At 58.0% G+C, this 24887-nt stretch overlaps 1 protein-coding gene across 1 annotated transcript in view; it reads left to right on the top strand.

Moving 5' to 3' along the window:
- Nucleotides 1-11886: 11886 nt before the first annotated feature.
- The window catches only part of LOC140385886 (proteasome subunit alpha type-7), a 32306-nt gene continuing 19305 nt past the window's right edge, over nt 11887-24887 (top strand). The window contains exons 1-2 of the mRNA XM_072468501.1: nt 11887-12061; nt 21216-21342. Coding sequence (XP_072324602.1) covers nt 11960-12061; nt 21216-21342 — 229 coding nt within the window. The 5' untranslated portion in view covers nt 11887-11959. The remainder of the gene's footprint in view (nt 12062-21215; nt 21343-24887) is intronic.

Below are 24887 nucleotides of genomic sequence, written 5' to 3'. Positions count from 1 at the left end.
GAAACCGGAGCACCCGGAGGAAACCCACGCAGATACGGGGAGGACGTGCAGACTCCGCACAGACAGTGACCCAAGCCGGAATCGAACCTGGGACCATGGAGCTGTGAAGCAATTGCGCTATCCACAATGCTACCGTGCTGCCCTTAAGAACAAATAAATCTACACTATATCATTTTACCGTCATCCATGTACCTATCCAATAGCTGCTTGAAGGTCCCTAATGTTTCTGACTCAACTACTTCCACAGGCAGTGCATTCCATGCCCCCACTACTCTCTGGGTAAAGAACCTACCTCTGATATCCCTCTATATCTTCCACCTTTCACCTTAAATTTATGTCCCCTTGTAATGGTGTGTTCCACCCGGGGAAAAAGTCTCTGACTGTCTACTCTATCTATTCCCCTGATCATCTTATAAACCTCTATCAAGTCGCCCCTCATCCTTCTCCGCTCTAATGAGAAAAGGCCTAGCACCCTCAACCTTTCCTCGTAAGACCTACTCTCCATTCCAGGCAACATCCTGGTAAATCTTCTTTGCACCTTTTCCAGAGCTTCCACATCCTTCCTAAAATGAGGCGACCAGAACTGTACACAGTACTCCAAATGTGGCCTTACCAAAGTTTTGTACAGCTGCATCATCACCTCACGGCTCTTAAATTCAATCCCTCTGTTAATGAACGCGAGCACACCATAGGCCTTCTTCACAGCTCTATCCACTTGAGTGGCAACTTTCAAAGATGTATGAACATAGACCCCAAGATCTCTCTGCTCCTCCACATTGCCAAGAACTCTACCGTTAACCCTATATTCCGCATTCATATTTGTCCTTCCAAAATGGACAACCTCACACTTTTCAGGGTTAAACTTCATCTGCCACTTCTCAGCCCAGCTCTGCATCCTATCTATGTCTCTTTGCAGCTGACAGCAGCTCTCCTCACTGTCCACAACTCCACCAATCTCCGTATCGTCTGCAAATTTACTGACCCACCCTTCAACTCCCTCATCCAAGTCATTAATGAAAATCACAAACAGCAGAGGACCCAGAACTGATCCCTGCGGTAACGCCACTGGTAACTGGGCTCCAGGCTGAATATTTGCCATCCACCACCACTCTCTGACTTCTATCGGTTAGCCAGTTCGTTATCCAACTGGCCAAATTTCCCACTATCCCATGCCTCCTTACTTTCTGCATAAGCCTACCATGGGGAACTTTATCAAATGCCTTACTAAAATCCATGTACACTACATCCACTGCTTTACCTTCATCCACATGCTTGGTCACCTCCTCAAAGAATTCAATAAGATTTGTAAGGCAAGACCTACCCCTCACAAATCCGTGCTGACTATCCCTAATCAAGCAGTGTCTTTCCAGATGCTCAGAAATCCTATCCTTCAGTACCCTTTCCATTACTTTGCCTACCACCGAAGTAAGACTAACTGGCCTGTAATTCCCAGGGTTATATCTAGTTCCTTTTTTGAACAGGGGCACGACATTCGCCACTCTCCAATCCCCTGGTACCACCCCTGTTGACAGTGAGGACGAAAAGATCATTGCCAACGGCTCTGCAATTTCATCTCTTGCTTCCCATAGGATCCTTGGATATATCCCGTCAGGCCCGGGGGACTTGTCTATCCTCAAGTTTTTCAAAATGCCCAACACATCTTCCTTCCTGGCAAGTATTTCCTCGAGCTTACCAATCTGTTTCACACTGTCCTCTCCAACAATATCGCCCCTCTCATTTGTAAATACAGAAGAAAAATACTCATTCAAGACCTCTCCTATCTCTTCAGACTCAATACACAATCTCCCGCTACTGTCCTCGATCGGACCTACCCTCATTCTAGTCATTCTCATATTTCTCACATATGTGTAAAAGGCCTTGGGGTTTTCCTTGATCCTACCCGCCAAAGATTGTTCATGCCCTCTCTTAGCTCTCCTAATCCCTTTCTTCAGTTCCCTCCTGGCTATCTTGTATCCCTCCAGTTTGCTATCCACTCTGCTATTTGTTCTAACTCCACACACTCTGACCTCAGTCATATGTCCATGGTGCCATCCCCCCCCCCCACCCCCCCGGCTCAACCTAGCTTGTTTGAAAGGCTACACACATCACAGTCTTATGGGCCAGGGTTTAGAGAACCCCAAAGTGTATCATGGAGTTCACCTGACCCCAACTTTTAATAGATTGTGGTATGGGGAGCACACGGCCCACTCTACAGGTGTGGGACAGCAGAAATGGAAAAGTATTTTTTAAAGCAAAACAATGTTTATTCTATGAACTCAAGTTAACCTTTTTAAAACAAACAGTGAACATCTTAGCAACCATCAATTCAAATACAACCCCCAAAGAACACAACACTAAGTGATCCTTTAAGCTTTCCTTCTAACATCCATAAGACTTAAACACCTTTTACCAGAAGCACATTAGGTTAAAGTCACGACTGTTATTGGTTTTAAATCACCAGGATCGATTTACAGTCTTTAGATTACAGAGAGAGACGAACACACCTTCTGGCTGTGACTGCAGTTATCCAGCTCTGAAAACCAAACTAAAACACACCCTGCAGCAAACAGCCTAAAACAAAAGTAAAAAGCTGACAGACAGCCCAGCTCCACCCACTCTCTGACATCACTGATAAACACCCATTTCTGAAAGGTACATTTCTTAAACATCTATTTCTTAAAGGTACATTTCTTAAACACCCATTTCTTAAAGGTACTCTCACATGACAACAGCCATGGCATTTGTGGGGAGACGGTGGCAATAATGATAATGTCACTGGACTTGTGAATGCAGAGACACAGGTTAATGTCTGGGATCGTGGGTTCTGACCCCAAGATGGCAGATAATAATAATAATAATAATAATAATAATAATAATAATAGCTTATTGTCACAAGTAGGCTTCAATGTAGTTACTGTGAAAAGCCCCAAGTCGCCACATTCCGGCGCCTGTTCGGGAGGCCGGTACGGGAATTGAACCCGCGCTGCTGGTCTTGTTCTGCATTACAAGCCAGCTGCTTAGCCCACTGTGCTAAACCAGCCCCAGCCCAGCTGGTGGAATTTTAATGCAATTACTAAAATCTGGAATGTAAAGGTGGTGTCAGCCGTGGTGGCCATGACAACGAAAATCAATTGTTGTCAAAAAGAAACCCAAATGCTTCACTGCTGGCCTTGAGGGCATCCTTACATGGTCTGGTCTACATGTGACTCCAGACCCGCAGACCACAAGATCTAGGAGCAGCAGTTGGCCATTCGGCCCATCGAGTCTGCTCCGCTATTCAATGAGTCCGTGACTGATCTTTGCGACACTGTGGTTGACTCTTTTGTTTCATAAATTTAGAGTACCCAATTTTTTACCCAATTAAGGTGCAATCCACCTTACCTGCACGTCTTAGGGTTGTGGGGGTGAAACCCACGCTGACAGGGGGAGAGTGTGCAAACTCCACACGGACAGTGACCCAGGGCCGGGATTCAAACCCGGGTCCTCAGCGCCGTAGTCCCAGTGCTAACCACTGCGCCACATACCGCCCTTACTGTGGTTGACCCTTAAACTGCCCTCTGCAATGGCCCAGCAAGTCATTCCCAGGCAATTTTTGAAAAGAAATTAATTTAGAGTACCCAATTCATTTTTTTCCAATTAAGGGGTAATTTACAAAGAACAAAGAAAAGTACAGCACAGGAACAGGCCCTTCGGCCCTCCAAGCCTGCGCCGACCATGCTGCCCGTATAAACTCAAATCTTCTACACTTCCTGGGTCCGTATCCCTCAATTCCCATCCTATTCGTGTATTTGTCAAGATGCCCCTTAAACGTCACGATCGTCCCTGCTTCCACCACCTCCTCCGGCAGCGAGTTCCAGGCACCCACTACCCTCTGTGTAAAAAACCTGCCTCGTACATCTCCTCTAAACCTTGCCCTTTGCCCCTAGTAATTGAAAAAGTTGAATACCCTGGGAAAAAGTCTCGGACTACCCACTCTGTCTATGCCCCTGAACGTAAGCAGCCACAAAGTCCACGTCCAGCAGGACTTGGCGGGTGCGACGGAGAGCTCGCACTGTCCTTCACGCAGAATGTGGAACTAGCTATCAGATTGGTGGGCGCAATGGCATAGATTCATTAAAGGATAATCTTTTACGGGAAAAAGGGCGAGGCGAATGTGCTGATAGGGCGAGATGGGGGGGGGGGGGGCAGGAGGGTAAGGGGTGCAGGGAAGGATCCTTGTGGAGAGGATAAAACACCAGCACGGACCAGTTCAGCCAAACGGTATGCATCGACGCCATGCGTTTTTGTATAATTCTGTTGAACAAGTGGGTAACCAAATGCTTCGTCGTTCAGTATATTTCCCCGAGGGGAGGGGGTGCTTTAAGATGAATTACAATGCCAGGCCTACAAGAATTCTGTGAGTTCCAGCACTTCATGTAAGTGGACATGCAGCACGGGGCTGGCAATCTGCACAGACACAGTGGGCCCGGCCTAGGGTTAGGCACGAAGCCTTCAAAACCCTGGAGGGTTTGGATTGCTTCTTGCGATTTACCTGCGCTGACTGCTGGGAGAGCAGGTAAACAGAGCACACAGATTTCAGATAAACGGCAATTCAGAATCCAGGGGGCGGCGATGAAGATTCCTTATCAAACAAATTGAAAAGGCAGTAGAAGCAAATTCAGGTTCCTTTGAAAATGGCAAATCAGATGAGTATTGAAAAGCAACCAATATAAATGCAGATTGTGGGGATAGATTAGGGGAGTGGGGCAAATCTTTCAAAGGACTAGCAGAGGCCCAGTGGATCGAATGGCCTCCAGCCGCCCTGCAAGATGCTCGGACGGTCATTTCCCACAACCCTGCATGTCTCGGTTCTCCTGCAGAGATGACTTCCTCAACAGAACAGTCTCGATAAATATCTGTTTAAGATCTTGCCGCCTCAAATCAAGTTAATTTTAGACCCAGTTTAACACGGCAGCAGATTTTGTCGGTAGCATGGCCAATCCACCTTCCCTGCACATCTTTGGGTTGTGGGGGAGAAACCCACGCAGACACGGGGAGAACGTGCAAACTCCACACAGACAATGACCCAGAGCCGGGATCGAACCTGGGACCTCGGCGCCGTGAGGCAGCAGGGCTAACCCACTGCGCCACCGTACTGCCCCATTCCCAGACAATTAAGGGTGAGCACCAAATGCTGGGTTTGCCAGCGACTCCCCTGGTCTATGTGGTGTTAAAGAACTGAATCATGCTGGTGAATCATGACATTTCCGCTTGAAACCTGCTGTGACGATTCTTTCACATCTTGGCTCCACCCCCCCCTGCCCCTGCCACCGATGCCACGTGAACTTGATTGTGCCCTGGATCACTTTGACTTTCAATACTCGAGGGTTCTACCATTCACTGTATATTCCCTACCTGCATTAGACTTTCCAAAATGCAATACCTCACATTTGTCCGGATTTAACTCCATCTGCCATCTCTCCGCCCAAGTCTCCAAACGATCTAAATCCTGCTGTATCCTCTGACAGTCCTCATCGCTATCCGCAATTCCACCAACCTTTGTGTCGTCTGCAAACTTACTAATCAGACCAGTTACATTTTCCTCCAAATCATTTATATAGACTACAAACAGCAAAGGTCCCAGCACTGATCCCTGCGGAACATCATTAGTCACAGCCCTCCAATGAGAAAAGCACCCTTCCATTGCTACTCTCTGCCTTCTATGGCCTAGCCAGTTCTGTATCCACTTTGCCAGCTCACCCCTGATCCCGTGTGACTTCACCTTTTGTACCAGTCTACCATGAGGGACCTTGTCAAAGGCCTTTATGAAGACCATATAGACAACACCCACTGCCCTACCTGCATTAATTATCTTTGTGACCGCCTCGAAAAACTCTATCAAGTTAGGGAGACATGACCTCCCCTTCACAAAACCGTGCTGCCTCTCACTAATACATCCATTTGCTTCCAAATGGGAGTAGATCCTGTCTCGAAGAATACTCTCTCCAGTAATTTCCCTACCGCTGACATAAGGCTCACCGGCCTGTAGTTCCCTGGATTATCCTTGCTACCCTTCTGAAACAAAGGAACAGCATTGGCTATTCTCCAGTCCTCCGGGACATCACCTGAAGACAGTGAGGATCCAAAGATTTTGTCAAGGCCTCGGCAATTTCCTCTCTTGCCTCCTTCAGTAATCTGGGGTAGATCCCATCAGGCCCTGGGGACTTAACCACCTTAATATTTTTCAAGACGCCCAACACCTCGTCTTTTTGGATCTCAATGTAACCCAGGCTATCTACACACCCTCCTCCAGAATCAACATCCACCAATTACTTCTCTTTGGTAAATACTGATGCAAAGTATTCATTTAGTACCTCGCCCATTTCCTCTAGCTCCACACATAGATTCCCTTGCCTATCCTTCAGTGGGCCAACCCTTTCCCTGGCTACCCTCTTGCTTTTTATGTACGTGTAAAAAGCCTTGGGATTTTCCTTAACCCTATTTGCCAATGACTTTTTGTGACCCCTTTTAGCCCTCCTGACTCCTTGCTTAAGTTCCTTCCTACTTTCCTTATATTCCACACAGGTTTTGTCTGTTCCCAGCCTCCTAGCTCTGACAAATGCCTCCTTTTTCTTTTTGATGAGGCCTACAATATCTCTCGTTATCCAAGGTTCCCGGAATTTGCCATATTTATCCTTTTTCTTCACAACTTACTTTCCTTTTTGTTAAAAAAAAGGGTAACAGCAGCAAAATAAAACACACAATCCATAAAATCACACTCCACAGTTTGTACTATTTTCCCCCCTTTATCCCCCCCCCCCCCCCCCAACAACAAAACTTTGGTGCCCTGAGCATGACCATATGGCTGCCACTGGAAGTCCACAATTTACTTTCCTACCTTTATCAGCAAATTTAGCAACCAAGTCATCGATATGAATCATAAAAAGTTGACGCCACAATGGCACACCACTCATCACATCCTGCCAACCAGAAAGAGACCCATTTATGCCAACTCTGTTACCCGTTAGCCAGCCAATCTTCTCTCCATGCCAATACGTTACCCGCCTACACCATGAGCTTATATTTTCCACAATAACCTTTTATGTGGCACATTATCAAATGCCTTCTGCAAATCTAAGTACAGTACAGTCACCGGTTCCCCTTGATCTACAGCACAGGTCTCTTCTTCAAAGAAGTCCAATAAATTGGTGAATAAACACGATTTCCCTTTCACAAGACCATGTTGACTCTGCCGGATTGCCTTCAATTTTTCCAAGGGCCCTGCTATTACATCTTTAATAATGGCCTAATATTTTCCCTAGGTGAACTGGCAGATAGTTTCCTGGTTTCTGTCTCCCTCTCTTTTTGAATAAAAAGAGTTGCACTGGCTATTTTCCAATCTGATGGAACCTTCCAGGTGTGTCCTATAAAATCCTAATTCCTTTCTCACTCGAGGGTAGAGTGGTCTGGTTAAAATATCTCATGATTACTATTCTCTTTTGCTCCTTTCTTACATATGACTGCATAATGTATTTAATTGTCAGTCCTGCTCTTAGTCAGCCATGTTTCAATTTTTCCTACAAATCTGGTTCCACTTTTATGATTTCCAATGTCACAACCCATTTGCTCCCCTCTTCTGTCACGTCTTCTCCCCTCTCTCCAAACCGTCCCCGCTTTTCCTCCTTCAAGGGTAGAAGTGCCCCGTGGAGAAGCCACCGAGAAAATTCAGCTGTTTCATCGCACAATTGCAAACCTGCTTGCTCATGGGCAGCATGGTAGCACAGTGGTTAGCACTGTTGCTTCACAGCGCCAGGGTCCCAGGTTCAATTCCCGGCTTGAGTCACAGTCCGTGCGGAGTCTGCATGTTCTCCCCGTGTCTGCGTGGGTTTCCTCCGGGCGCTCCGGTTTCCTCCCGCAAGTCCCGAAAGACGTGCTTGTTGGGTGAATTGGACATTCTGAATTCTCCCTCCGTGTACCCGAACAGGCGCCGGAATGTGGCGACTAGGGGATTTTCACAGTAACTTCATGGCAGTGATAATAAAGATTATTATTAAACATTCTTCAGGAACATAGAGACGGAGGAGCAGAGGAAGCCACTCTGCTCCATCATTCAACAGGATTAGGGCTGATCTGGTCATGGTGTCAAATTCACTTTCCCGTCTGCCCCTCCATATCCCTCGATAATTAATTCACGGGCTGTGGGCAGCACTGGCGAGGCCAGCGTTTATTGTCCATCCCCAATTGCTCCTGTAGCGGTTTTGATGCCACTAAGTGGCTTGCTCAGCCGCTTCAGAGGGCATTTAAGAGCCAATCACATTGCTGAGAATCTGGAGTCACATAAAAGTCCAGACCAGATAATTCCAGCAGATTCCCGTCCCTAAAGGATATTAAAATTATTATTTTTTAAATACAACAATGCGGTCACCAATTCTACTAATAAAAGTGATTACAGACAGAAGTAGGCCATGTGGCCCAACTTGCCTGAGCCAGCCCTGCCATTTCCCAGTAACTCTTTTCTTTCAGCTGCGCTTATCCAATTTCCTTCCCCAAAGCCTCGATTGACGCTGCCCCCAGCATAGTATCACAAGGGGGCATTCCAGACCCTCACCACTCACTGCCGAAACAAAAATGGTTTTCCTTGGATTTTCTTTTGCCCGTTAGTTCAAATCGTTCCCCACCGGTTCAGAATTCTTCCACCAGCGGGAACAGTTTCTCTCCATCTCCTCTGCCCGGAACCCTCGCGATTTTGAGCACTTCAATCAGATCTCCTCTCATTCTTTTCTCCCCCAAGGAGAACAGTCCCAACCTCTCCAATCTGTCCGAGGCCGTTAACCACTGGGGCCATTCTCATGAATCTTTTCTGCACTCCCTCTCGCAACGCCTTCACATCCTTCTTAAAAAGTGTGGTGCCCCCAGAACCGGACATAATACTCCAGCGGAGACCAAATCAAGTGTTTTATGAAGGTTCGGGATAACTACTGGTAGCATTCTCCGACCCTATTAAATAAAGCCCAGGATACTGTATGCCTTCATAACTGTACTCGCAACCCACCCTGCCACCTTCAATGGCTTGTGCACACATAAACCCAGGTCACTTTGCTCCTGCACCGCCTTTCGAGTTGCATCCTTTTGAGTTACATTGTCTCTCCGTGCCCTCCCTGCCAACATGAATGATTTCACATTTCTCTGCATTAAACTTCATCTGCCACCTGCCCACCCACTCCATGCCCCTCTTGAAGTCCATCACTGTCGTCCTTACAAAATACTTCCAACTTTTGCGTCATAAATTGCCCTCTGCCGGAGTCAGATTGGCAGAATGATTTAATTAATTGAACTTGGATGCTCCCGAGCTGGGATCTGTGTGTTTTAATTCCCCAGTAACATAACCTCGTCCCCTGTGACTTCCAAAATGCCCGAGTTGAGATTTGCAAGTTAACGTTTTGAAACTTAAAGTGAAGACATTTAACTGGACGGCTTCAATCTTAAAATTCTTCTGAAACTGATTAAATGACATGAAATCCAAAGGCAAATTCCATTGCTGGACACCATTGGGAATTTCCCGACACACACACACACACAAGGAGCACTAAAAACAAAACACAAGCAGCAGAATACATGGTGCACCTCATCTCAGAACTTCACAAAATAAAAATCGGTGCAAATTGCACAAAACCCGTCACTTGTGGAAGACTGCATGAACCATAAACACCAACCCAAGACATTAGAAAATCCACACATCAAAAAAAAAAGGGGGGGGGGGAAAGAGAGAGCAAGAGGAAGCCCTTCAAATCAACCTATGCCATTGCAAAACCGAAAACTGGAGTCGGATTAATTTAAAAGTTGACTGCAGACCCAGTGCTGTTGAAGGTGAAGAATCACCATTACTTTCCTTCCATATTACATTAGTAAGGGGGAGGGGGTTGGAGTTTGAGAGAGGCTGTAAAAGCTTCAAGAAGCATTGGGAGAGGGGGGGGGATGTTCTCCAAAAGCTCAAAGAAAGACCTTCATCATCATGGCCGCTGTAGTAAGAAAATGTAACACCCCCCCCCCAAAAAAAAACTCCTCTTCCCCCCCCCCCCCTCTGACTATTTGCAAATTTCTTGTTGCAATTTGGGGTTTAACGTTTTAAAACAAAAAGCAGCAACAGCCGGACGCAGAGAGAGGATGTGTGTTAAAAGCTGTGAAGCTGAACATACACAAAGAGTGCACAGGCCCCCCCCCTCTCCCCCAGTGCAAGGAGCAGTGTCGAGTTCCCGCTACAATGTAACAATCTGAGCGGATACACTGTCGCAACGTTCCACAACTCGCTACTTTACCTTCTGAATGGCGGCAGGTGTAATTTCACCTTTCCCGCGCTGCCGGGGAGTAGCAAATGCAACCGACATCGTGCTCTCTCTCTCTGGTTCTGTGTGGTGTGGGGTGGGTGGTGGGGGGGGGGGGGGATATTTTCCCCCCTCCTCCTCTTATTTATCCCCCTCCCCTCTTCTCCCTCCTCCCCACACACAGAATGTAGCAGCAGATACTGTAGCAACTCCTCCTCTTTCTGGACACAGGCAATGCTTTTTTTTTTGTGTGTGTGTGTTGAAAGAGAGGAAGAGATAATGATGGTCTGGGTGGAAGGGGAATTGAGAGAGAGACTGGGTTTCCTGCCAAACTCTGCAGGAGTGCTGCTGGTGGGGGAGGGAAACGGGAAATGGTCAAATTCCCAACTGCCCCAGTAAAAAAAAAAGCCAAAGTGGGTGGAACATGTCAAGCAGGCTGCAGCAGGATAGAGAAAGACAAAGGCAGATTGAAGGGCATTGCATTGTGCTGCACCATTGCATTATCATTGGCTCAGGGAGCCTGGGCTTGGGGGGGGGGGGGGGGGGGCTGGGCCATCATTGGGGCTGAGGATCTCTCTCCTCTTCCCCCCCCCCCCCCGGGGTGAATGAATGAAGAGTTCCTCGGCCACTGAGGGCTGCAGGGACAGACTGTGCTGCACAACATCAGAGTGAGGATGGAGGCAGACAGCAACCCAAGACCCCCCCACCCCCGGTGTGCTTTATTAATGGATGAATTAAACCATTCAGTCCCTCCCCCCACGGAAACCTAGACAATGACTCATTCCTTCCCAGAACCCGGATCAGCCCACAGCAGGAAGGGGGGGGGGGGGGGTGCAGAGGAATCGACTCCATAATGTAGATAGCTGCGCTGTGTTTTGGCTGCTGCTACAGTGAATTGATCTGGTGTATGTTCCTATCACAGATTTTCAGTGATTGGCGGTAGAGTGTGTCCAATTATCTTGCATTTATCAACCCAATATGTCTCTTCCTCACCCCCCCCGTGGGTTATAGATCCTTCAGGCTGCCCCCCCCAGGGCAAGCACAAACCAATGTCCTGGGGGGGGGGGGTTCCAATACAGCCGGAATTTTGTCAAAACATCTTAAACATCAGCAAGGCGCAGTCTGAGGAGGCGAACATCATTACTCAGTGAATCCAGTTTGAATATAGGCTTTACATTGTTGTTGCTGGTTGATTTTAGATAATGCAACAGGATATTACCATCCCACACCCATCCCCCCCATTGGTGGAACCCACCTGGCCCCGCAGGAGGGGAAGAGCGAGAGAGATATGGTGTATTGGCGCATGCGCAGTGTTCATGCGCCGTGACGGTGTGGATGCTTTCGCGTCTGCGCAGTGACCGGATCGGGAAGGACTTCGTCCGCGCCTGCGCAGTGGCCAGCTGGGGTTTGTGTTTGCGCCTGCGCAGTGGCCAGGCTGGTTGAGATCGCGCCTGCGCAATGGACAGGCTCTGGTTGAGGTCGCGCCTGCGCAGTGGCCACGCTGATTGAGGTCGCGCCTGCGCAGTGGCCACGCTAATTGAGGTCGCGCCTGCGCAGTGGCCACGCTAATTGAGGTCGCGCCTGCGCAGTGGCCAGGCTGGTTGGGTGCGCACGTGCGCAGTAGCGGTTTGCGACTCCGGGGAGACGCGGCCTGAACCATGGCGGCCAGGTATGACCGAGCCATCACCGTGTTCTCGCCAGATGGCCATCTTTTCCAAGTGGAGTACGCGCAGGAAGCGGTGAAGAAAGGCTCTACGGCGGTGAGTACCGGCGGAGCGGGAGGGGGACGAGGAAGAGGCCCGGCGGAGCGGGGGGAGGAGGAGGCGGCGGAGCGGGAGGGGGAGGAGGAGGCGGCGGAGCGGGGGGAGGAGGAGGCGGAGGTTGGGGGAGGAGGCGGAGGTTGGGGGGGGAGGAGGCGGAGGTTGGGGGGGGAGGCGGAGGTTGGGGGGGGAGGCGGAGGTTGGGGGGGGAGGCGGAGGTTGGGGGGGGGGGGAGGAGGAGGCGGAGGTTGGGGGGGGGGGGAGGAGGAGGCGGAGGTTGGGGGGGGGGGGAGGAGGAGGCGGAGGTTGGGGGGGGGGGGAGGAGGAGGCGGAGGTTGGGGGGGGGGAGAGGAGGAGGCGGAGGTTGGGGGGGGGGGAGAGGAGGAGGCGGAGGTTGGGTTGGGTTGGGGGGGGGAGGAGGAGGCGGAGGTTTGGGGGGGGGAGGAGGAGGCGGAGGTTTGGGGGGGGGAGGAGGAGGTTTGGGGGGGGGAGGAGGCGGAGGTTGGGGGGGGGAGGAGGCGGAGGTTGGGGGGGGGGAGGAGGCGGAGGAGGCGGAGGTTGGGGGGGGGAGGAGGAGGAGGCGGAGGTTGGGGGGGGGGAGGAGGAGGCGGAGGTTGGGGGGGGGGGAGGAGGAGGCGGAGGTTGGGGGGGGGGGAGAGGAGGAGGCGGAGGTTGGGGGGGGGGAGAGGAGGAGGCGGAGGTTGGGGGGGGGGGAGAGGAGGAGGCGGAGGTTGGGGGGGGGGAGAGGAGGAGGCGGAGGTTGGGGGGGGGGAGAGGAGGAGGCGGAGGTTGGGGGGGGGGAGAGGAGGAGGCGGAGGTTGGGGGGGGGGGAGAGGAGGAGGCGGAGGTTGGGGGGGGGGAGGAGGAGGCGGAGGTTGGGGGGGGGGAGGAGGAGGCGGAGGTTGGGGGGGGGAGGAGGAGGCGGAGGTTGGGGGGGGGAGGAGGAGGTGGAGGTTGGGGGGGGGAGGAGGAGGAGGCGGAGGTTGGGGGGGGGAGGAGGAGGAGGCGGAGGTTGGGGGGGGGAGGAGGAGGCGGAGGTTGGGGGGGGGAGGAGGAGGAGGCGGAGGTTGGGGGGGGGAGGAGGAGGAGGCGGAGGTTGGGGGGGGGGGAGGAGGAGGAGGCGGAGGTTGGGGGGGGGGGGGGGAGGAGGAGGCGGAGGTTGGGGGGGGGGAGGAGGAGGCGGAGGTTGGGGGGGGGAGGAGGAGGCGGAGGTTGGGGGGGGGAGGAGGAGGCGGAGGTTGGGGGGGGGGAGGAGGAGGCGGAGGTTGGGGGGGGGAGGAGGAGGCGGAGGTTGGGGGGGGGAGGAGGAGGCGGAGGTTGGGGGGGGGAGGAGGAGGCGGAGGTTGGGGGGGGGAGGAGGAGGCGGAGGTTGGGGGGGGGAGGAGGAGGCGGAGGTTGGGGGGGGAGGAGGAGGCGGAGGTTGGGGGGGGGAGGAGGAGGCGGAGGTTGGGGGGGGGGAGGCGGAGGTTGGGGGGGGGAGGAGGAGGCGGAGGTTGGGGGGGGGGAGGAGGAGGAGGCGGAGGTTGGGGGGGGGAGGAGGAGGCGGCGGAGGTTGGGGGGGGAGGAGGAGGCGGAGGTTGGGGGGGAGGAGGAGGCGGAGGTTGGGGGGGGAGGAGGAGGCGGAGGTTGGGGGGGGGGAGGCGGAGGTTGGGGGGGAGGAGGAGGAGGCGGAGGTTGGGGGGGGGAGGAGGAGGAGGCGGAGGTTGGGGGGGGGAGGAGGAGGCGGCGGAGGTTGGGGGGGGAGGAGGAGGCGGAGGTTGGGGGGGAGGAGGAGGCGGAGGTTGGGGGGGGAGGAGGTTGGGGGGGAGGAGGAGGCGGAGGTTGGGGGGGGAGGAGGAGGCGGAGGTTGGGGGGGGGAGGAGGAGGCGGAGGTTGGGGGGGGGAGGAGGAGGCGGAGGTTGGGGGGGGGAGGCGGAGGTTGGGGGGGGGAGGCGGAGGTTGGGGGGGAGGGGGAGGCGGAGGTTGGGGGGGAGGAGGAGGCGGAGGTTGGGGGGGGAGGAGGAGGCGGAGGTTGGGGGGGGAGGAGGAGGCGGCGGAGGTTGGGGGGGGGGGGGGAGGAGGCGGCGGAGGTTGGGGGGGGAGGAGGAGGCGGCGGAGGTTGGGGGGGGAGGAGGAGGCGGCGGAGGTTGGGGGGGGTGGAGGAGGCGGCGGAGGTTGGGGGGGGAGGAGGAGGCGGAGGTGGGGGGGGAGGAGGAGGCGGAGGTTGGGGGGGGGAGGAGGAGGCGGAGGTTGGGGGGGGGGAGGAGGAGGCGGAGGTTGGGGGGGGAGGAGGAGGCGGAGGTTGGGGGGGAGGAGGAGGCGGAGGTTGGGGGGGGGGCGGAGGTTGGGGGGGAGGAGGAGGCGGAGGTTGGGGGGGAGGAGGAGGCGGAGGTTGGGGGGGAGGAGGTTGGGGGGGAGAAGAGGCGGCGGAGGGGGGGAGAAGAGGCGGCGGAGGGGGGGAGAAGAGGCGGAGGCGGGAAAGAGGCGGAGGCGGGGGGGAGAAGAGGCGGGGGGGAAGAGGCGGAGGCGGGGGGGGGAAAGAGGCGGAGGCGGGGGGGGGAAAGAGGCGGAGGCGGGGGGGGGGGAAGAGGCGGAGGCGGGGGGGGAAAGAGGCGGGGGGGGGGAAAGAGGCGGAGGCGGGGGGGGGAAGAGGCGGAGGCGGGGGGGGAAAGAGGCGGAGGCGGGGGGGGGAAGAGGCGGAGGCGGGGGGGGAAAGAGGCGGAGGCGGGGGGGGGGAAAGAGGCGGAGGCGGGGGGGGGAAAGAGGCGGAGGCGGGGGGGGAAAGAGGCGGAGGCGGGGGGGGGAAAGAGGCGGAGGCGGGGGGGGGAAAGAGGCGGAGGCGGGGGGGGGGGAAAGAGGCGGGGGGGGGGAAAGAGGCGGAGGCGGGGGGGGGAAAGAGGCGGAGGCGGGGGGGGGAAAGAGGCGGAGGCGGGGGGGGAAAGAGGCGGGGGGGAAAGAGGCGGAGGCGGGGGGGGGAGAAAGAGGCGGAGGCGGGGGGGGGAGGAAGAGGCGGGGGAGGGGGGGAAGGAGGCGGAGGCAGAGGGGGGAGAGGAGGCGGGGGGGAAGAGGCGGAGGCGGGGGGGAGAAGAGGCGGGGGGGGGAAGGGGGGGAGGAGGCGGAGGGGGGGAAGGAGGCGGAGGGGGGAAGGAGGCGGAGGCGGGGGGGGGAGAGGCGGGGGCGCGGGGGGGGGAAGGAGGAGGGGGGGAAAGAGGCGGAGGCGGGGGGGGGGAAAGAGGCGGGGGGGGGGAAAGAGGCGGGGGGGGGAAAGAGGCGGAGGCGGGGGGGGGAAAGAGGCGGAGGCGGGGGGGGAAAGAGGCGGGGGGGAAAGAGGCGGAGGCGGGGGGGGAGGAAGAGGCGGAGGCGGGGGGGGGAGGAAGAGGCGGGGGAGGGGGGGAAGGAGGCGGAGGCAGAGGGGGGAGAGGAGGCGGGGGGGAAGAGGCGGAGGCGGGGGGGAGAAGAGGCGGGGGGGGGAAGGGGGGGAGGAGGCGGAGGGGGGGAAGGAGGCGGAGGGGGGAAGGAGGCGGAGGCGGGGGGGGGAGAGGCGGGGGCGCGGGGGGGGGAAGGAGGAGGGGGGGACGGAGGGGGGGGGAAAAGAGGCAGAGGCGGGGGGGGAAGAGGCGGGGGGGGGGGAAGGAGGCGGAGGCGGCCAGGGGGGGAGGCGGGGGGGAAAGAGGCGGGGGGGGGGCAAGAGGAGGCGGCGGGGGGGAAGGAGGTTGGGGGCGGAGGCGGGGGGGGAAGCGGAGTCCGAGGGGGGGGAGCGGAGGCGGAGGTTGGGGGGGCGGAGTCGGGGGGGGAAGCGGAGGCGGGGGGGGAGGGGGAAGCGGAGGGGGGAAGGGGACGGGGACGGGGGGGAGGAGGAGGCGGGACGGGACAGAGGCGGGGGGGAAGGAAGGAGGGGGGGGAGGGGGCGGAGGGGTGGGAAGGAAGGAGGCGGGGGGGAAGGAAGGAGGCGGGGGGGAAGGAAGGAGGCGGAGGCGGGAGGAGGCGGGGGGGAGAAGAGGCGGAGGCGGGGGGGGAAGGGGGCGGGGGGGAAGGAAGGAGGCGGCGGGGGGTGGGAAGGAAGGAGGCGGGGGGGAAAGAAGGAGGCGGGGAGGGGGAGGAAGGAGGCGGGGGAGGGGGCGGAGGCGGGGGGGGGAAAGAGGCGGGGGGAGGGGGGGGAGGAAGGAGGCGGGGGGGGGAAGGAAGGAGGCGGGTGGGGGCGGAGGCGGGGGAAGAAGGGCGGGGGGGAAGGGGGAAGGAGGCGGGGGGAGGAGGAGGCGGGGGGAGGGGGCGGGGGGAGGCGGGGGGGAGGGGGAAGGAAGGAGGCGGGGGGGCGGAGGCGGGGGGGGAAGGAAGGAGGCGGGTGGGGGCGGGGGCGGAGGCGGGGGGGGGAAGGAAGGAGGCGGGGAGGGAAGGGGGGACGGGGAGGAAGGAGGCGGGGGGGAAGGAGGCGGGAGGGGGCGGAGGCGGGGGGGGAGGAAGGAGGCGGAGGCGGGGGGGAAGGAAGGAGGCGGGGGGAGAGAAGGAGGCGAGGGGGGGAGAGAAGGAGGCGGGGGAGGGGGGGACGGAGGCGGGGAGGAGAGCGCGGGGGACGGGGAAGGAGGCGGAGGCGGGGGGGGAAGAGGCGGAGGCGGGGGGGGGGGAAAGAGGCGGAGGCGGGGGGGGAAAGAGGCGGAGGCGGGGGGGGAAAGAGGCGGAGGCGGGGGGGGGAAAGAGGCGGAGGCGGGGGGGGAAAGAAGGCGGGGGAGGGATAGAGGCGGCGGAGGGGGGGGAAGGAGGCGGAGGGGGGGAAGGAGGCGGAGGCAGAGGGGGGGGAAGGAGGCGGAGGCAGCGGGGGGGGGGAAGAGGCGGGGGGAGAAGAGGCGGGGGGGGAAAGAGGCGGAGGCGGGGGGGGGAAGAGGCGGAGGCGGGGGGGAAGGAGGCGGGGGGGGAGAGGCGGGGGCGCGGGGGGGGGGAAGGCGGCGGGGGGGAAGGAGGAGGGGGGGACGGAGGGGGGGGGAAAAGAGGCAGAGGCGGGGGGGGGAAGGAGGCGGAGGCGGGGGGGAAGGAGGCGGAGGCGGCCAGGGGGGGAGGCGGGGGGGGAAAGAGGCGGAGGCGGGGGGGGGGGAAAAGAGGCGGCGGCGGGGGGGCGGAGGCGGCGGGGGGGGAAGGAGGTTGGGGGCGGAGGCGGGGGGGGAAGCGGAGTCCGAGGGGGGGGGAGCGGAGGCGGAGGTTGGGGGGGCGGAGTCGGGGGGGAAGCGGGGGGAGGGGGAAGCGGAGGGGGGAAGGAGGCGGAGGCGGGGGGACGGGGGGGGAGGAGGAGGTGGGGGGGGGGGAAGGAGGCGGAGGCGGGGGGGGGCGGAGGGCAGGGGGGAAGGGGGCGGGGGGGAAGAGGCGGGGGGGGAAGGAGGCGGAGGCCGGGGGGGGGAAGGGCGGAGGCGGGGGGGGGGGAAGGGCGGAGGCGGGGGGGTGGGAAGGAAGGAGGCGGGGGGGGAAGGAAGGAGGCGGGGGGGGGAAGGAAGGAGGCGGGGGGGTGGAGGCAGGGGGGTGGAGGCAGAGGCGGGGGGGGAAGGAAGGAGGAGGGGGAGGAAGGAGGCGGGGGGAGGGGCGGGGGCGGGGAAGGAGGGCGGGGGGGAAGGAGGCGGGGGGGGAAGGAAGGGGGCGGGAATGAAGTTACTGTGAAAAGCCCCTCGTCGTCACACTCCGGCGCCTGTTCGGGTACACTGAGGGAGAATTCAGAATATCCAATTCACCCAACAACCATGTCTTTCGGGACTTGTGGGAGGAAACCGGAGCACCCGGAGGAAACACACGCAGACATGGGGAGAACATGCAGACTCCGCACAGACAGTGACCCAAACCAGGGATCAAACCCGGGACCCTGGTGCTGTGAAGAAACAGTGCTACTCCCATGAGGGCAGCACGGTAGCATTGTGGATAGCACAATTGCTTCACAGCTCCAGGGTCCCAGGTTCGATTCCGGCTTGGGTCACTGTCTGTGCGGAGTCTGCACATCCTCCCTGTGTGTGCGTGGGTTTCCTCCGGGTGCTCCGGTTTCCTCCCACAGTCCAAAGATGTGCAGGTTAGGTGGATTGGCCATGCTAAATTGCCCTTAGTGACCAAACTAAGGGCAATTTAGTTGAGGCGGGGGGGGGGGAAAGAGGCGGGGGGGGGGAAAGAGGCGGGGGGGGGAAAGAGGCGGAGGCGGGGGGGGGAAAGAGGCGGAGGCGGGGGGGGAAAGAGGCGGGGGGGAAAGAGGCGGAGGCGGGGGGGGAGGAAGAGGCGGAGGCGGGGGGGGGAGGAAGAGGCGGGGGAGGGGGGGAAGGAGGCGGAGGCAGAGGGGGGAGAGGAGGCGGGGGGGAAGAGGCGGAGGCGGGGGGGAGAAGAGGCGGGGGGGGGAAGGGGGGGAGGAGGCGGAGGGGGGGAAGGAGGCGGAGGGGGGAAGGAGGCGGAGGCGGGGGGGGGAGAGGCGGGGGCGCGGGGGGGGGAAGGAGGAGGGGGGGACGGAGGGGGGGGGAAAAGAGGCAGAGGCGGGGGGGGAAGAGGCGGGGGGGGGGGGAAGGAGGCGGAGGCGGCCAGGGGGGGAGGCGGGGGGGAAAGAGGCGGGGGGGGGGCAAGAGGAGGCGGCGGGGGGGAAGGAGGTTGGGGGCGGAGGCGGGGGGGGAAGCGGAGTCCGAGGGGGGGGAGCGGAGGCGGAGGTTGGGGGGGCGGAGTCGGGGGGGGAAGCGGAGGCGGGGGGGGAGGGGGAAGCGGAGGGGGGAAGGGGACGGGGACGGGGGGGAGGAGGAGGCGGGACGGGACAGAGGCGGGGGGGAAGGAAGGAGGGGGGGGAGGGGGCGGAGGGGTGGGAAGGAAGGAGGCGGGGGGGAAGGAAGGAGGCGGGGGGGAAGGAAGGAGGCGGAGGCGGGAGGAGGCGGGGGGGAGAAGAGGCGGAGGCGGGGGGGGAAGGGGGCGGGGGGGAAGGAAGGAGGCGGCGGGGGGTGGGAAGGAAGGAGGCGGGGGGGAAAGAAGGAGGCGGGGAGGGGGAGGAAGGAGGCGGGGGAGGGGGCGGAGGCGGGGGGGGGAAAGAGGCGGGGGGAGGGGGGGGAGGAAGGAGGCGGGGGGGGGAAGGAAGGAGGCGGGTGGGGGCGGAGGCGGGGGAAGAAGGGCGGGGGGGAAGGGGGAAGGAGGCGGGGGGAGGAGGAGGCGGGGGGAGGGGGCGGGGGGAGGCGGGGGGGAGGGGGAAGGAAGGAGGCGGGGGGGCGGAGGCGGGGGGGGAAGGAAGGAGGCGGGTGGGGGCGGGGGCGGAGGCGGGGGGGGGAAGGAAGGAGGCGGGGAGGGAAGGGGGGACGGGGAGGAAGGAGGCGGGGGGGAAGGAGGCGGGAGGGGGCGGAGGCGGGGGGGGAGGAAGGAGGCGGAGGCGGGGGGGAAGGAAGGAGGCGGGGGGAGAGAAGGAGGCGAGGGGGGGAGAGAAGGAGGCGGGGGAGGGGGGGACGGAGGCGGGGAGGAGAGCGCGGGGGACGGGGAAGGAGGCGGAGGCGGGGGGGGAAGAGGCGGAGGCGGGGGGGGGGGAAAGAGGCGGAGGCGGGGGGGGAAAGAGGCGGAGGCGGGGGGGGAAAGAGGCGGAGGCGGGGGGGGGAAAGAGGCGGAGGCGGGGGGGGAAAGAAGGCGGGGGAGGGATAGAGGCGGCGGAGGGGGGGGAAGGAGGCGGAGGGGGGGAAGGAGGCGGAGGCAGAGGGGGGGGAAGGAGGCGGAGGCAGCGGGGGGGGGGAAGAGGCGGGGGGAGAAGAGGCGGGGGGGGAAAGAGGCGGAGGCGGGGGGGGGAAGAGGCGGAGGCGGGGGGGAAGGAGGCGGGGGGGGAGAGGCGGGGGCGCGGGGGGGGGGAAGGCGGCGGGGGGGAAGGAGGAGGGGGGGACGGAGGGGGGGGGAAAAGAGGCAGAGGCGGGGGGGGGAAGGAGGCGGAGGCGGGGGGGAAGGAGGCGGAGGCGGCCAGGGGGGGAGGCGGGGGGGGAAAGAGGCGGAGGCGGGGGGGGGGGAAAAGAGGCGGCGGCGGGGGGGCGGAGGCGGCGGGGGGGGAAGGAGGTTGGGGGCGGAGGCGGGGGGGGAAGCGGAGTCCGAGGGGGGGGGAGCGGAGGCGGAGGTTGGGGGGGCGGAGTCGGGGGGGAAGCGGGGGGAGGGGGAAGCGGAGGGGGGAAGGAGGCGGAGGCGGGGGGACGGGGGGGGAGGAGGAGGTGGGGGGGGGGGAAGGAGGCGGAGGCGGGGGGGGGCGGAGGGCAGGGGGGAAGGGGGCGGGGGGGAAGAGGCGGGGGGGGAAGGAGGCGGAGGCCGGGGGGGGGAAGGGCGGAGGCGGGGGGGGGGGAAGGGCGGAGGCGGGGGGGTGGGAAGGAAGGAGGCGGGGGGGGAAGGAAGGAGGCGGGGGGGGGAAGGAAGGAGGCGGGGGGGTGGAGGCAGGGGGGTGGAGGCAGAGGCGGGGGGGGAAGGAAGGAGGAGGGGGAGGAAGGAGGCGGGGGGAGGGGCGGGGGCGGGGAAGGAGGGCGGGGGGGAAGGAGGCGGGGGGGGAAGGAAGGGGGCGGGAATGAAGTTACTGTGAAAAGCCCCTCGTCGTCACACTCCGGCGCCTGTTCGGGTACACTGAGGGAGAATTCAGAATATCCAATTCACCCAACAACCATGTCTTTCGGGACTTGTGGGAGGAAACCGGAGCACCCGGAGGAAACACACGCAGACATGGGGAGAACATGCAGACTCCGCACAGACAGTGACCCAAACCAGGGATCAAACCCGGGACCCTGGTGCTGTGAAGAAACAGTGCTACTCCCATGAGGGCAGCACGGTAGCATTGTGGATAGCACAATTGCTTCACAGCTCCAGGGTCCCAGGTTCGATTCCGGCTTGGGTCACTGTCTGTGCGGAGTCTGCACATCCTCCCTGTGTGTGCGTGGGTTTCCTCCGGGTGCTCCGGTTTCCTCCCACAGTCCAAAGATGTGCAGGTTAGGTGGATTGGCCATGCTAAATTGCCCTTAGTGACCAAAAAGGTTCGGTGGGGCTACTGGGTTACGGAGATAGGTCGGAAGTGTGGGCTTGAATGGGGTGCTCTTTACGAGGGCCGGAACAGACTTGATGGGCTGAATGGCCTCATTCTGCACTGTAAATTCTATGATACTATGAATTACTTTGTTTTATCTTTCTATCCCGTATTTCTTTGTTTTTACTTAACATCGTGAATGTTTTTTTTAAGGTCGGGATCCGAGGTAAAGACATAGTTATTCTCGGCGTGGAGAAAAAATCTGTCGCAAAACTTCAGGAGGAAAGAACAGTGAGAAAGATCTGTGCTCTTGATGACCACGTCTGCATGGCATTTGCAGGTACGCAGGGAGATCTCATACTTCTGTCTTTCAGTACAAATTAATTGCCTGTGGTTTCTTCTGATTATTTTACATATCTGGGTATAACTGACGAACTACCTGTAAGAAATAGTCATCAGTTGTTCTCAAATGGGATTTTGTGAAAGGCTCGAGCTTGACCTGACCCGATGGTAACGACTGCAATTGTTGTCTCCAGCTGACCATCTTCTGTTCACGAGCAAAATAACTTGCAGCCGAGTCCACGCTCAGGGCACTGACAGCCGTGGGAAGGTTTCAGCAGCAATTGGGTAAAGGGTACAAGTAGCTAATGTTCCAGAGGTGTCCTGATGACAGACAACGAAAGCCAAAAAAGCTCAGCTCTCACACACTCAAATGAGAACATAGGTCTCCTGCAGATTCTTCAGAGCAGGTTGTTCATCTGCTCTTTTTTTGGAGAGAGGTTTTGGGTTTATTGTCACATGTACTGAGGTACAGTGAAAAGTATTGTTCTGTGTACAGTCCAGACAGATAGTTCCATACATGAAAAACATAGGACATACATAAATACATCGACATAGATGTCGGGTGGAGCATACGGAGTGTAGTGCTCCACAATAGAGAAGATGCATGGAAAGATCCGTTCAGTCCATAAGAGGGTCATTCAGGAGTCTGGGAACAGCAGGGTAGAAGCTGTTTTTGAATCTGTTAGTGCGTGTTCTCAGACTTTTCTTTCTCCTGCCCGATGGAAGAGAGAATAACCCGGGTGGGAGGGGCCTTTGATTATGCTGCCCACTTACCCAAGGCAGCGGGAGGTGTAGACAGAGTCAATGGATGGGAGGTGGGTTTGTGTGATGGACTGAGCTGCGTTTACGACTCTAGCTTCTTATGGTCTTGGAAGGTGGGAGTTGCATCCATAATGAATGGCAAGTTGAAATCCTGAGAGTGGTACAGTGGTTAGCATTGCTGCCTCACTGTTCATGTGGAGTTTGCACATTCTCACTGTGTCTGCGTGAGTCTCATCCCCACAACCCAAAAAAGATGTGCCGGGTAGGGGGATTGGCGTCGCTGCTTTGACTTGGAGACATAGGGAGTGAATATTGAGGCAGTGGCAGGAGCACGAACAAAGTGAGCTGCCGTGTCCTGACTGGCATAGAACCTGATGAATATTGTTGCTGCTGTACCCATCCAGGTGGGTGCTGAGTGTCCCGCAGGTTGCGCCTTGTGGAGAAGTAAACCACTTGTCTCCCAGGTACCCAGCCTCTGCCCTGCACTTGTAGCCATGCTCATGATGTGGTGGGACTGGTCGGGCTTATGGCCAGGTGTTGATTGCGGGGGCTCGATAAAGGTGAGATGACTGCACCTTCTTCTTTAAGACTATAATTATTTAAATTCGGACATTTAGATGACAACAAATACTTGGCCTAAAGTTTGCTGGGTTATCTTTTATTGGCCACCCGTAGTTGCGCTGAGATGGTGTTGGTGGGCCGGCTTCATGAACTGCATTCTTGTTGTTCTTTGTAGCAGTTTAATACACCCGAGTGGCTTGCTGGGCCCTGTCAGAGGACAGTGTTGGTCTGGAATCGCACATAGACCAAATTGGGTAAGTTAAGCAGGCTTCCTTGCCGAAAGGAATTCTGCCAGTCCGTTGGGTATTAATGAGAGTCCAACAGTTTCATGGTCCCTCTCACTGGTGTCAGCTCTTTTACTTCCAGACTTTTCTTTTTGCATCAAATTCTCAAAGTACAATCTGCGGTTGGGTTCTCTGGATTATTACGCCATGTTTCTGGGTTACCAACCCAGCAACTTGTATTTACATAGCGCCCTTAACATACTGTTGGAGGGCAGCACGGTGGCGCAGTGGTTAGCAGTGCAGACGTACGGCGCCGAGGTCCCAGGTTCGATCCCGGCTCTGGGTCACTGTCCGTGTGGAGTTTGCACATTCTCCCCGTGTTTGCGTGGGTTTCGCCCCCACAACCTAAAGATGTGCAGGGTAGGTGGATTGGCCTCGCTAAATTGCCCCTTAATTGGAAAAAATGAATTGGGTACTCTAAAGTTATTTATATTTTTAAAAAACATACTGTTGTGCCTCCCAGCTGCTTTATTTTCACGTGATTTGTAAATGCAGCTCAACTCTCTGCAATTATCTGTGAACCCTATGTCTGACCGTTTGATGGTGGGGAGGCCCATTGATGGAGCACATGGAAGTTGATTGGGTCAAAGACATCCGCCTGAGGAATTATTGCAGTGGTGCCTTGGCCAACCATTTTCCTTCAAGAGAAAGGACAAACTGGGCTGTGTAACCCACTCCTGTTCCTGTTTATATTCTTGCTTTCAGTAAACATCGCTTTGGTCTTCAAGATCAAAAACTGTACTTGTGGCACAGTCACCGTTTATTCTTATTGTCATCATCATTGTGAAAAGCAAAGTGTGTTTGATTACAACCTTGGGAAATGGGAACGGGTAGATGATATAGCGCCTCTCGTCTGTTCTGCCACCCCGCTCCCCATATCTTTTGATTCCCTGAGAAACTAAAATAAATGTCTATCTCAGACCTGAACATTGACAGCTCCCTTGGATAGAGAATTCCAACTGTTCACAACAGTGAGAAGCCTACGGTTTAAGTGAGGTTTACATTTGGGGGTGAATTCTCAGGCGATGAATGACCTGAGAAAAGAGACGGACAGCAGATGAAAATAGGCGGGACCCAGAGTCACCCTCATACAGTTTTCAGGCAACCCTGGAAACAGGGCATGAGCCTGTCTGGAGGGAGCAGCTTAAATAAGCCAACTGGGAGTTTGTCCCACACTCGTTACAGGACCCCAATTGCAATATTTTTCCTTGCTTTGTAATTCCTTCAGGGGATGTGAGCGCCGCTTGCTAGTCCAGCATTTGTTGTTTGTGCCAGTTGTCCTTGCGAAGGTGGGGGTTGAATTGCTGCAGTCCATGAGATGCAGGTACACCCACTGTGCTGTTAGGGAGGGGGTTCCAGGATTTTGACCCGGCGACAGTGAAGGAACGGCCGATATATTTCCAAGTCAGGATGGTGAGTGATGTGGAGGGGAAATTGGAGGTGCTGGTGTTCCCATGTGTCTGCTGCCCCATGTCCTTTGGAAGGTGCAGTCACAGCACAGTAACACAGTGGTTAGCACGGTTGCTTCACAGCGCCAGGGTCCCGTTTTCGATTCCCGGCTTGGGTCACTGTCTGTGCAGAGTCTGTACGCTCTCCCCATGTCTGCATGGGTGCTCCGGTTTCCTCCAAGTCCCGAAAGACGTGCTTGTGAGGTGAATTGAACATTCTGAATTCTCCCTCAGTGTACCCGTATAGGCACCGGAATGTGGTGACTGGGGGATTTTCGCAGTAACATTATTGCAGTGTTAATGTAAGCCTACTTGTGACACTAATAAAGATTATTAAGGGAGGCTTGGTGAGTACAAATGGGTTGATCCTGTTCCAAGTAAATTGCCTGTTTAAAAGCTGTCAAAGCTGTGATCCTTTGAGAAATGGGGATAGAACATGAAGCCCCTCAGATTTTGATTTGGTTTATTATTGTCACATGTATGAGTAT

This window comes from Scyliorhinus torazame, chromosome 11 (assembly GCF_047496885.1).
Source record: "Scyliorhinus torazame isolate Kashiwa2021f chromosome 11, sScyTor2.1, whole genome shotgun sequence".
In the NCBI taxonomy this organism is placed as follows: Eukaryota; Metazoa; Chordata; class Chondrichthyes; order Carcharhiniformes; family Scyliorhinidae; genus Scyliorhinus; species Scyliorhinus torazame.
The sequence above is the reverse complement of the archived record's forward strand: the minus strand, read 5'-3'. Positions and strand labels throughout refer to the sequence as shown.